General features: G+C 34.2%; 1 protein-coding gene across 7 annotated transcripts in view; it reads right to left on the bottom strand.

Annotated features, from left to right (window-relative positions):
- Positions 1–13,792, bottom strand: part of SOX6 (SRY-box transcription factor 6) — a 662,237-nt gene that overhangs the window by 246,841 nt on the left and 401,604 nt on the right. For all 7 annotated transcript variants that reach the window (XM_056115917.1, XM_056115921.1, XM_056115920.1 and 4 more), the window contains one exon: positions 12,810–12,899. In XM_056115917.1, coding sequence (XP_055971892.1) covers positions 12,810–12,899 — 90 coding nt within the window. The remainder of the gene's footprint in view (positions 1–12,809; positions 12,900–13,792) is intronic.

Genomic DNA, 13,792 nt, shown 5'->3' with positions numbered 1-13,792 from the left:
ATATATATATATAGTTATATATACATTTATATAATGTTAACTAAAAAGAAGATGGAAATCAAACTGACTAGGCTAGTCTCATGAGACTTAATTTTCCTGAAAAGTATTAGTTGATAATCAATCAACTAAATGCTATTTTTATTGAGAAAATATTGATTACAAAAACTATCACTGTCACTGTCCTCCCATTTTTCATCGATTTGCTCGAGCAGGCCCAGTAAGTCTCCATTGTGACACTTGTTGCAATGTGTTTGGCATATTGAATACGTCACGGATAGCTTGCCAGGCTTTGTCGTGCGGGTGAGATACTCTTGGTAGCTTGTAGGTCTCTCCAAGAGGGGCAGAGGAATTGAAACTGGGGCGGCCAGGTTGGCTGCATGCAAGGCAAATGCCCTACCCGCTGTACTATCGCTCCAGCCCAATTACATAAACTATACCAAAAATTTAACAAATATGTTAGTACTCCTTTCACGAACTGTTAGGACTTTCTCTTAATCACATATATGTCTAATAAATTCCACGTAAAATTATGTTTTGTTAGTGAATGGTGTTAAGTCCATAAAAGTAAAGTAAAGGCCCTCCCGTTGATCATCGATTTGCTCGAGCGGGCCCAGTAACATCTCCGTTGGAGACTTTGTTGTTACTGTGTTTGGCATATCGAATACATCACGAGGAGCTTGCCAGGCTCTGCCGTGCGGGCGAGATACTCTCGGTAGCTTGCCGGGCTCTCAGAAAGGGGCGGAGGAATCGAACTTGGGTCGGCCATGTTGGCTGCGTGCAAGGCAAACGCCCTACCGCTGTGCTATCGCTCCATAAGTCCATAAGTGACCTATATCTAAATATTGTTTGCTAGTTCTACGCAGAAACTACTATTTCTTGAACACCTATTTTTTTCCAGTCACCTTGCAATCATTGATGATAATCCTAAACTCAATCTAGTTTTTGGCTTCATAGGTTAGAAACTTAAAAGTAAAATAGGATGAATACATTTCTCAATTTAGAATATGATTCAAGCCTGTGTCTGACAAACTCTATAACTCATGTTTATTACACTAATATTTTGGTTCCAGGGAAGAAAGCAGCTAACTTCTTCAAACTAGCAATTTAACTTAGGTTCTTCATAGTATCTTTGAACTCTCTAGTTATTATCTTTGTAGTTATTATTGGCAAATTGATTTCTTCTGAAGATAATTATGATCAAGTTTACTTTAAGCTTTTGGCCTTAGAGAGTCCAGGTATAGTTCACAAAACTCAGAGCGAGATAGCTCAATGGGTCTGGGATATGTACTTGGCATGCAGGACAACAGAATTTGGTCCCTTGCAGTGGTAGCACAGAGTCCTTTTGCACTTCTGGGAAGAACCCCAAGTTCCAAGCACTACCAGGTGTGGACCAAAGAGAAAATAATCAAAACAAATATCACTTTTCTCACTAAATTATTTTTCATAAAAATGTTAATGGGCATAAAAGAAATTTGAAATTACTGATATGTTTAAATTCTCTCATGCTTAATTTCTAAATAAAAAATTACTAGTGAACACAAGTCAAATAGACAAGTAGTTTTAGAGTCCCCAATATATTTCAAGAATTCTAATATCAAAAGAATGTGTGCAAACTATAGTCATTCTGTTGCTATTCTGTCAATTGTCACCGTCACTGTCCTCCCGTTGTTCATCAATTTGCTCTAGCGGGCCCAGTAACGTCTCCATTGTGACAATTGTTAATGTGTTCAGCATGTCAAATATGTCATGGGTAGCTTGCCCGCGCAAGTGAGGTACTCTCGCTAGCTTGCTGGGCTCTCCGAGAGGGGCGGAAGAATCAAACTCCGGTCGGCCATGTTGGCTGCTTGCAAGGTAAATGCCCTACCTGCTGTGCTATCGCTCCAGCCCCATTCTGTCAATTAATACTAGTAACTTCAAGAACTAAACTGTTAATTATTGTTGTCTACCAATAGTATTCATCTATGCCCTACACCATTCCACACCAAATGTTATAGTTTCTCCCTAATCCTACCAATAAAATTCAGAAGCTAGGTAATTAATATCATTTATTTTCCCCTTGTTCAATAGGGAACCTGATGTATTTATCTGATTATTTTTAAAATTCTTGGTTTTGGGGGTCACACCCAGTGATGTTCAGGGGTTACCCTTGGCTCTGCACTCAGGAATTACTCCAATTGGTGCTTGGGAGACTATTTGGGATGTCCCGGATCCAACCCTGGTTGACTGTGTGAAAGGCAAATGCACTAATCAATGTACTATCACTTCAGCCCCATTTTATTTATTTATTTGTTTTTTCATATTATTGAAGACTTACTTCACTCTTTCTAAAAGTAATCTTTTAGTAGGGGGCAAGAGACACCAGGAAGGACATCAGGAAGGACACATGTCTTGCATTTGCGTCACAAGAAGCCAGCCTGATATCAATCTCTGGCACTCCGTATGATCCTAGAGTTTGCCACGAATTATCCCTGAGCACAAAGCCAGCCTTGAGCTCTACCAGTCTTGCTTCAAAAGCAAACAAAAATAAAACAGAAAAAGGGAAAAAGACTACTTTTGGTTTTTCTTTTTTTGACGTCAGAGCTTATTTCTGCCTCTGAGCTCAAGCATCTCTTTTGTGGAGTTCTGGGGACAATATAGGATGCTGGGGAATCAAACCCAGGTTGGTCACATGCAAATTAAATGCCATTCACACTATACTATCTCTCTGGGGAAAAAACTAGCATTTTTTAAAAAAAATCAGTGGATACAAGTGGTTAAAAATATCTAGAATGCAAGCTATAAGGTACAACAACTAAAAATCAGTCCCTGCCCCAAAGTCTTCATTTCCCACTACAGAGTCAATATGTTAATAGTTTATTAAATATACTTCTTTGAATTGGACTTTTAGCAGTGAATTTAATATATGCATGTGTTGATTTTTAATGATTCACACCTGACACTTCTATAATGCCGTAATGCAATGTTACTTTGATTATAAAAAGAACCTTCAGCAATTTTCTGTGTATACAAAATTTTTTCTACACCAATTGGAGCATATATACATACTCTCTTTAGTTTTACTCTGTCACTCTTAATAGTTCCAGAGATGTCATTCTCATTAAGTTGACTAATAATTCAGGTTAAATGAAAAAGTAATGCTAAAAATCTCTAAATCAATTACCCATTTCTCCCACTATAATGCAGAGTTAAGTCAGACTTAAGTTTATGTTCTGAAAAGTATTCTTACTTAACATTCATTCAGCTTTGCTTTTCTCTTTATTGAGATAAGAGGATGCTATTAAAAATAAGACTAAATTCACAACCCAAAGTATCATAAAATCAGCAGTCCATGTTCTAGGAGAAATTTCTTTCAGTTTATCGAATCATGTTTCACTTCCAATTCCTACTGCTTTGTTTCTATTCTATGTTCTCTTATTTCATTATAAATTAGACTCCAAACTATAGCTGCATGTGGAGAGATGGAAATAAGACTGGCTGACTGGCTGGCTAGCTGGCTGACTGGCTGGCTGGCTGGATGGATGGATGGATGGATGGATAGATGGCTGGATGGCTGGATGGAGAGATGTTAAGGATTATTTTCAGTTCTAGTTTTGCACAATAATATTCAAACAAAAATGATTTGCAAAGAATATTAGCTACCTTGATAGAGTAAGGTAAGCATCAGACTAAATCTAACACAAGTCATTAAAACTCCAGTCTGTTTTCACTAATTTAACACAGGAGGATTAGATGTCCTGTTAGCTACCACTTCCTGGTAGGCAATCTGAATGGTTTCCAGGAAATTTCTAATGACCTTCATTTTACTTAAAATCTAAGCTGCAATTAGTAATAGTTTTTCTTCTTCATGCTGGTTATAATGTTTATTTTCATCATAGCAATCAGGAAGAAAAAATGTAATGTCTTGTTTTGAATTATATCAAAATGTATTCTCTTTTATGTCGATATGTCACCAAATAAACTAATACATATTTAATGTAATCATAATTGTGTAAGAATACTTTGGATCTTTTTTTACTTCTAACAAGTTTTGCCTCTTTTCCCACTCTAGGCTGTATATATTACTAAAATTTTCCTTTAAAAAAGGAATTGAAAATAATTCCAAGAGGAATTATAAAAAACCATTTCATGATTTGTGACTTTTTACATACAAGTGAATTTTTCTAATTTTTCTAATTTTTCTATTTTAAACCAGGTATAACTTTCAAGTTTTAATGATAAGAAACTCTGAAGCAGTAGTTAGAGGTTCTTATTCAATGCAAGTAAAATGTTATTATGCAGTCAGTGTACCAGTAGCAAAGAACAACTTTAGCCAATGCTATATTTATAACAAGACCTTGTTATAACTTCAGTATTTTCTTTTATATAAACATTTATTTCACTAATTATATCTAACCAATCTTTTCCCCAACATATCAATTTCTATTAGTTCTAACACTTAACAATGATTCTGATGTATCATAATACTTTAGACCTTAATCACATAGTAGTAATTTTTGCCAGTAGGTTTTGTTTAAATTTTAATTAAGAAGACCTTGTATCTACAATTCCAAGTAGGGGAGGTTTTAATTGCTTCTAGTATACTGCACAGACTTCAAAAGAAGTAAAAGATGTTTATAATAGAGAATACAAAGAAGAGATTTGAAATGTCTATATATTCATGGAAAATGGTATGATTGAAAAACTACAGGTGTTGTCATTTTATAATAAATAGTTATAAAACAATTGGGATGTGCTTTTATTGTTAAAGGTTCATGGTTTCTGCAATAATTACACACGATTGATTACAAAATGACTAAAATATTAGGAAAATGAGCATAAAAAAATCTGGGTGGGAATATTAAGTTTCCAAGCAGTAATATACTATATGATTTACAGCTGTAATTTTTCTACTCTGAATATTGGGGCTCTCTCTATAAAATAAGAAGCTGGACTACATAATATGTATAGCTCCTTCAAACTTACTTTTTTGATATTCTGTGATTCGAGATATTATTTTGAAGTTTACAATAACCAATTTCACAAATATAGTAACAAAAGAAGTCAAGTGTGAAAATAATACTTGTGCCCTCAGTCCCATAAAAATCTACAGGATGATATGACATATTTTATTGCAATAAACAATTAATTGTTTAGCAATGCATGAAATCTAAACACTGAGATTACTATTTCAGCCTTCTCTAACTCAACAGCAAGCATCAGTAGGTACACGAACTTTGCTGATTGTACTGAAGTGGAAAAGTGACAGATTATTCACTTCTAAACATTTCCAGATTTTTTAAGTTTCCTTCAGCTGAATAAATTGCTGTAAATTTGTAAATGGAAAGTCAAGAAGAACTCATTTATAAAGGAAAATGTAACATGTATGGTCAGTCTAGGAAAAGCGTGCAAGTTCTGATTGCTTACAATGAAAACACCAGACACCATGAATCATCAGTCCTAAGACTGAGTATCCTGTAGCTAGGGTAGGAAACTGATCACTTATTGTATTTAAGTTCTTACTATGGAGGTGAACAAATTAGGAGAGAGAAATGACATTCACATAGTAACTTGCTCGAGCGGGCCCAGTAACGTCTCCATTGGAGACTTTGTTGTTACTGTGTTTGGCATATCGAATACGTCACGGGGAGCTTGCCAGGCTCTGCCGTGCGGGCGAGATACTCTCGGTAGCTTGCCGGGCTCTCGAGAGGGGCGGAGGAATCGAACGCGGGTTGGCCATGTTGGCTGCGTGCAAGGCAAACGCCCTACAGCTGTGCTATCGCTCCAGCCCAGAATACTAGTACTATGGGTATGCTGTTAGATCCATTCTGACACTCTAATGAGAACAGCATTGCTTAACTTACTTCAAGACTAAGCAACACTGTTTGATCTTTAGAGATCAACTTTACACTGAAAATAAATGCAACTTTTGTGTTCTTATGTTCTCCTTTAAACAATGTCTGTATCACAACTAAAAATAAAACCAGATTCTAACAGGTGGCACATGGTAGCAATATTATAGTGAAATCACAGTTACTGTTTGATGCTATATAGTTCCTCATTTTACTTTTCACGGTCACTACACTAATGAACAGGGAGGAATACCTAAAGTCTTTTGTAGTACAGAATTGCAGTAGCATGCAGATTCTAAAACAAACCTCTCAGACATATTAGTTGAATAGCTATAAGAAAAAATGTGTTTTGACAGTGGCTTTGGAAGCACTGGGAATAATTTGGAGAATCTGTTATTTGAAAGCATTTGTTTAATCACTCTTTTCCCCAAAGAAACTGTAATTTTTTTCACCCTACAGAAGAGTATACCTATAAGCATATCTACCTTAATCCCTCAATGTAAATATTGAAATGATTAATTATCTTCACTGCACTGATTAATTATCAATAACCCAAACAGGAAAATACTATTTTCCTTATTTGGTTCATGTCACATAATTATTTTTTGTCTCTCTTATCATCTGTGTGTTTGACAAACACGAGCACAGTTTGTGCTAACTTAAACAACCAACATTACTGCTTCTCTGGCACTCTGCCCAGGGAGGCTCCTTCACACCAAGGAGGAGATGCCAGCCACAGCATAGAGGGGTATGTGTGGAAGAGGGGGAGGCTGACTAAGATTTTCTTAACATAAACCACAGAAAGTTAGACCCATCCACAGACACAGAAGAGGAATCCCAATTCGCTAGTATGGCACCATTTCATTTATAAATATTCCATGACTACAAATAACCTTCCAACCTCGCTCCTTTGATACAATTCAAACACACACAAGGATAAGAGCCCTACCACCACTTCTGTCTTACTTTGTACTCTTCCTCTATATTATTTTGCCCCTCTCTCACATGGGAGCAATACTATTACAGAGAGAAACGATACTTTTTTGTCTTGATTTTGGGTTAGGCTTAGCAGTACTCAGGGTTTATTCCCGGCTCTGTGCTCAGAGGTCATTCTTGGCAGGACTCAGGGAACCTTATGTTGCTAGCTGCAAGTAAGGCAAGCACCTCACCCACAGTTCCAGGTCACCAGTCTTAGAGAAACAATACGACCCATGTTCTCTAGCTTTGGTATACAGACTCACATAAAATAAAGGTAGAAGTGGAACTATTTTGTTTGGTTGTATGTTGTAGGAGGAACAATCTGAGTCTTATCTTCCTTGTCTCCACTGCAGAATTTAATGACTGAGAAGTTTAAGTTTCTTCATATTGTATTTGAGAAGGTTTGCACAACTTTTTCCAATAATTCCCTTTCTCAGATTTATTTTAATCATATGTTAAAGTCAGTATATTTTTTCTGTGTTGCTTTAAGAATCATATAAAATAATTCAGATGTTTTACTGCATTGTTTTCTTTGTCCACAATAAAGCATCCTAGAAAAGCATTTACAATATTCATTGGCAGGAAGCATAATATTCTGAACATCATAAGATTCTGAAGATTCTTATAAAATTTAAATATATATATGTGTACATATATACATATATATATATATATATATTGCTCATGCAGCTCGTGTTTTCACTTGCTTGCTTTTAATTTATGTCTCTTTGCTTTTTCCACTCTGGAGTAGCCTGTGTCCTCTCTTAAACATGTAGTTTTCCTCTTTCTCCTCACATCTTTCTAAGTTTAAGTAGAAACTGCCTTGCTTCACTAAAATTTAAATACATACAAACATAGATACAAACATAAAAATATACATAGTAAACCCTAACATTCACTGTCACTGTTACTGTCCTCCCGTTATTCATCAATTTGCTAGAGAGGGCCCAGTAACATTGTGAGACTTGTTACTATATTTGGCATATCAAATACATCACAGGTAGCTTGCCAGGCTTTGCCGTGCGGGTGAGATACTCTCGGTAGCTTGCTGGTCTCTCTGAGAGGGGCGGAGGAATCGAACCTGGGTCGGCCGCGTGCAAGGCAAACGCCCTACCTGCTGTGCTATTGCTCTAGTCCAACCCTATCATTAATTTAAAAAAAACTTAGAGACCCTGAAGATTAACATAACATCAGAGCAGAAATCTCATATTTCTATATCTCTTTAAAATTTTCCACAGATAGGGCCGAAGAGATAGTCAGAAAATAAGGTGACAGTTTGACTGGCCCATTTTGAGTACCCAGCAACTCTTATGGTACCCAAGTGGCAGCACCAGGATATGGTCCTGAACACAGAATCAGGAAAAGCCCCAAAGCTCTACTGGATGGTCCAGTTACCTATCCCCAATTCAAAAAGTAAAATGTCCACAGACAAACTTTCACTGATTTTATCTATTCAGCACAGAGTTTTAATTTGGGGCCATCTCTTGTAGTGCTTGGGAGTTATTACAGGGTCATTGCTTGGGGGTCATTTCCAGCAGCATTTGGGTGACCATGAAATGCCATAATGAAAACCTGGGTCTTCCAAAGGCAACACATGCAGCCCAGCTCTTTGAGCTGTTGCTCTAGCCCCTCAATAAACAGTGTGAACCCCTCTACTCAAGAGACTCTGAATACATACCAATTGTATCACTTTCAGATGGTCCATAATTGTTCCTAGGTATCTTTGTGTGTTGATAGCACAATTTCACTGTTCCCTTAACTCCTAATACCTCCTCTATTATTCAAAAAATACTTGAACCTCTTAAAATATATTAGCAAAATCTTCAAGGGTCTTTATTATGAATAATACATATTCAAGAATCTTTGCCTTTTTAGCCACTTTTGATAAATTCTAATATAACAACTGGAATATTGGAAATACAGTATCCCAGTTAAAACACAATACTGTATATGCTAAACAACCAAAACAGAGTTCTAGCCATTTTATGCCACATTTCATTTACAATTTAATAATGAAGTCATTCCGCAATCATGATATATCATGATATAATTATGTTAATCTGGATTAAGCACTGATTTGAAATTACTAGCATTAAATTTACACCATTTGGGGCTGGAGCGATAGTACAGCGGGTAGGGCGTTTGCCTTGCAAGCAGCCGACCCGGGTTCGATTCCCAGCATCCCATATGGTCCCCCGAGCACCGCCAGGAGTAATTCCTGAGTGCATGAACCAGGAGTAACTCCTGTGCATCGCCGGGTATGACCCAAAAAGCAAAAATAATAATAATAATAATAAAAAAATAAATTTACACCATTTAATGTACATTGATGCTCAATTAAAAATATTATTGAAAAGGAATGTATCAATGGAAAAATGATGGGAGGTTAGGGGTAAATTTTTCTCTTAATGTTAGACTAAGCTCTAACATAGATTCATTGAAAATCTGTGATTCAATTTTTCTAAAATTTTGGCAATATTTCAAATCCCATAAAAGCATTTCATTAATAATGGTGTACTTCATTTGAATAATAAGACTTATTTGAAGGCACTGTTATTTTAGGTAAAATATAGAGTAAATTACTATAGTTTCTTAATTTGTGGCAATATTAAACTCAGTGAACTAAAATTTTGTTTACAATACTGCATTTTATCTTACTACCCACCTTTTTATTAACCTTCTAAAGCCAAATCCACTACTTAGAATTTTTCAATAGTACCAATATAGATGATATTTTTCTTCTTTACTCATATTGTTAAGATGTAAAATTTCCAATTATTGGCCTCTATCACAAGAGTCCACGAACTATTCAGAAAAGACATTTGCACTCCTATGTCCATTGCAGTATTATTCAAAATAGCTTAAAAACAACTCAAGTGTCCAAGAAAGATGACTAGGTAAAGAAATTACAGTACATGTACACAATGAAGTACTACACAGCTTTAAGAAAAAAATTAAATTATACACTTTGCTGCTATGTGGGAAGATCTGAAAAGTATCACACCGAGGAAAACTAGAAGGAGAGGGAGAGACACAGAATGATTTCTATCATATGCAGGGTAGAAAGAAATAGGGGGATAACGAATGACAGAGGCAACAGAAACCAAGAACTGGCCTTCAGTAGGAAGCTTACCCTGGGAGACAGGGCAAGGACTGGGACGCTGGTGAAGGGAAGCAGACATGTTGGTACAGGGTGTGGTGTGAGATTGTTTCATGCAGGAGGCCCTACTAATTATGGTTTCGTAAGCCATGTGCCTAAAATTCAATTCAATTAAAAATTTTTCAAATTACAAATGATACTAAGCATGAGTCAGTTACAATTATACAAATGGTGGCTATTTAGAAGATGACTGGAAATTCTAAAAATTCTTGTGCATGAGGGACACAGTCATTTCTACAAATAAGTGTAGGGCCAAAGTACTCATTATTAAATTTAAAATATATTCTTCTGTGGAAAGGGCCTCCTTTAAGCAGTACTGGAGGACCAGGAAACAATCTTAGCAGTACTCCCAGGTATGCAGGCAAAGAGGTCAAGTCTCATAATAAGAGAAGTATAAAAGTAGCTTAAAGAAAAATTATTAATGTGATCATGTAATAGTCTCCAAAGATATGATAAGTTAGAAATTAATATAGATAGGGATTAATATAGCACTGTACTCATTAAAGTTTATATAAAAAGATCAATGGAATAGAACCAAGAACAGAGAAATAATTCTTAATGTACAATTAGAAGCAGTAAAAGATGTTATTATAAGTCAGAAAATATGATAGATAATTAATAACTGATAAAGATACTTTGCTAACAGCTTGAGAATAATTAAGTTATATTGTTAGTTGAAATTAAATGCTTTAATGGATGAAAATATAATTTTTAAAAATTGACAGAAAGTATATCAGGAGATAACCTAATCTTAAGAGTCAGAGAGGACTTTCTAAACAAATCCTCAACAGAAAACAATTTTAAATAGATGGAAAGACTTGAAAAAAATAAAAACAAAAGAAGGACCTAGTAGGTGTAACTCAAGAGTAGACACACATACACACACACATAAGTGTATATATGTGGACATATATACACACATATTACACACACACACACACACACACACACACACACGCACATACACACACATATATAAGGCCCTGACTTCAATCCCTGGCACCCCCACCTAACTTCCCCAAAAGAGGAAAAACAATACAACAAAATACATCATATACAACAGATAAAGGCCACAAATAAATTATAGATTTTTTTAAGCTAAGGAGCACTAGGTCTGGATTGAGTAAACAAGTAAGAGAGTGCAAGTTCAATCCCAGAACCCCGTATGCCCCACCAAGCCCTGCAAGTAGTGAACCCTGAGAGCAGAGCTAGGAGTAAGCACTGATCATTGGTAGGTGTGCCCTTCCACCCACCTACCACCAAAAAAAAAAAAAAAAAGAACTAGATATTTTTAAAAGAAAACAGACAAGCAACACAAATAGGCAACTGACATAAGGAGATATTTTTAAAATAAAATCTACCAAGACTCCGATTCTAAAAAGAATCCAATTAAAATTAAATCAGCAAAAATACATTTTTCTTTTATCAAATTGGCAAGATAGTTCAAAATATTAGTTGTTGAGGATAAAAGAACACTTGCAGATACACCTGGCGAGAGCACGTAATGTCCTAACACTTACTAGGAAGGGTGGTGATAGTAATCAAAAGACTTCAAGAAGATCACAGTCCTGGGCCATGGATATGTCTCAGAGGCAGTGCACAGCCCCATGTGTGCGAGGCCTGGGTTCAATCCCAGCAGCACATGTTATGACTCAGGAGTTTCACATTTTAGAACTACATCCTAAAAATTACCACTAATAACTGAAAAATATTAATAAAACGTTATCCTTTATCATAACAAACAATAAAACTAGTTTATGTAAAAACTCAAATAAAAAGCTCAAATTTAGTACATTTAACATATACTAGGAGATATTAAAATCAAAAGGCTTTAATTCTATTTTAGTTCATCTTTATTTCTTTTGTCTGTTTTTCTATATTTTAAAAGTAAATATTGCAAATTTTGTCGTAAAGCAAAACTAAAAGCTATTAAAATACACATTGCTTGAGATTCAATATAAAAAAGTTTTGATGACAAATACTATATATATATTATGTATTCCCAAAAGAATAAAATTTAGCTCACTTCAATAATACCTTTTGTCTATTTTTTTTTTTTGCTGTACTTGCTCAAATTCTACCACTGAGCTACATTCCCACTTATATTTAAATCATTTTAAAATTTATGAATTATTGTAACTAATGAAGGTGGTTAATAAGTGCTCTGAATTTCACCAATACTGAAAATATAGTTTTTGTAGCAGTTTAGTAAAACTATTTGAATGCTACTTTAATTTTATCTCATTAAAATTATAATAGCATATTATTTGTAATTTTTTAAATTATTTATGGTAGCAAGATATTAGGATATAATAAAAAATTATTTCACGCAGACTAAAGAAAAATGATAAATTTAGTAAAAAAATTTGTCTTCTTATCTCTTATGCCCATAAAACTGAGGACAGCAAATAAAACTTTATATATCACAGAATCCAGGAAGTTAAAGAATCCCAAATGCCATTGAGATTGATGAATTTGATTCAAACCAATAAGATTTTGCACTTTAAATTCATAATTATAAATTTAAAGCATCAAGAGGGAAAGATAACCAAGATCATAAAATTATGCTGAATCATAATATAATATTATTAACTTCAACATTACTACTAAGAGAAACCAAGACCCCGTTATTCACACTGGCAAAAGCTTGTCTTTGCATAAACCACATTCAGTTTGTATATTTAAGAAAGAATAAATATTCAGTGTTATACTGTACATTTACCCTCTTGAATATTAAAAATAGAAAAGATGAGAATTTAATATCGGCATATACAATACCCAAAATATGTTTTAAAAATAAGATGTCTACATTAATATTTTTCATACTTTATATACTGTTGTACCTTTAATTTCTCCAAGAAGTTCACTGGTATTCAGTCTTTCCATTTTTTCCTTCCAATCTTTTGAAAGTAGTTTTTCCATGCAGGAGGAATCTGTTAAAATTTAAAAGTAAATATTAAAATATTTATAAAATATATTTGCAAATATTAAAATACTTCAAATCCAGAAGGTCAATTTATGGAGAAATTCTCTCATTCAAAATTGAACAAAAATTTGTTGATGTTACAGTTTTAATTCCAAGATATAGACAATTACATCCATCTATATTATACAACAGAGTTTGTTTCACTTGAAAAGTAAACTACAGAAGGAAAACATAGTGCTCAATAATCTCATCTTAGTATTATAACTATAATTCTAGTAATATTATATTAACAATAATCATAGAATTATAAATATAAGTCTACCAATATTCTATCGGATCTATCATTTCTTCAGCTAAAAGGGTAGAAAAGGAATTGAGTTTTGTTTAGATATTATTACTTTTAATTCAGGTTATAATTTTTTAAATACAAGCCAAATTCATGTTCAAGGAAGAATATTCAAAAAATTATTTAGGAAAAAATGACAAATATTCAAGGAAGACAAAATCAAATCAGCTTATAACCACTCTGTCAATAAAAAATAAACATAAAGTGACATTTACAAGTTCCTAGATAAAAAAAAATGGACAGAAAATAAAGTCAAGATGTTTTCTATCCCCGGTAATCAACACTTTCCTTCGTATAAAAACAGTTGCACATTTTTTTTCACATAAAAATCTTTTTTGAACACATTTGCTTTCTTTTGAAATTTCAAACTACGATACTAGATTATAAGAAACAAATCCATATGTTCTAAAGTGAATCATGTTTACTAAAAATTCAAAAATTTAGAATTTTCAAATAATTAAACCATTTTTTCTCGAGCTATTTTCCTCTCTGTTCAGGAAAATTTGTAGCCGCAGCTACGGCTTACAACTATTTACTTGTATCTTGTACACTTC

This window comes from Sorex fumeus, unplaced genomic scaffold, assembly GCF_029834395.1.
Source record: "Sorex fumeus unplaced genomic scaffold, SorFum_2.1 ptg000030l, whole genome shotgun sequence".
Lineage (NCBI taxonomy): Eukaryota > Metazoa > Chordata > Mammalia > Eulipotyphla > Soricidae > Sorex > Sorex fumeus.
Note: the sequence above shows the minus strand (reverse complement) of the source record. Positions and strands in the feature narration are given on the sequence as shown.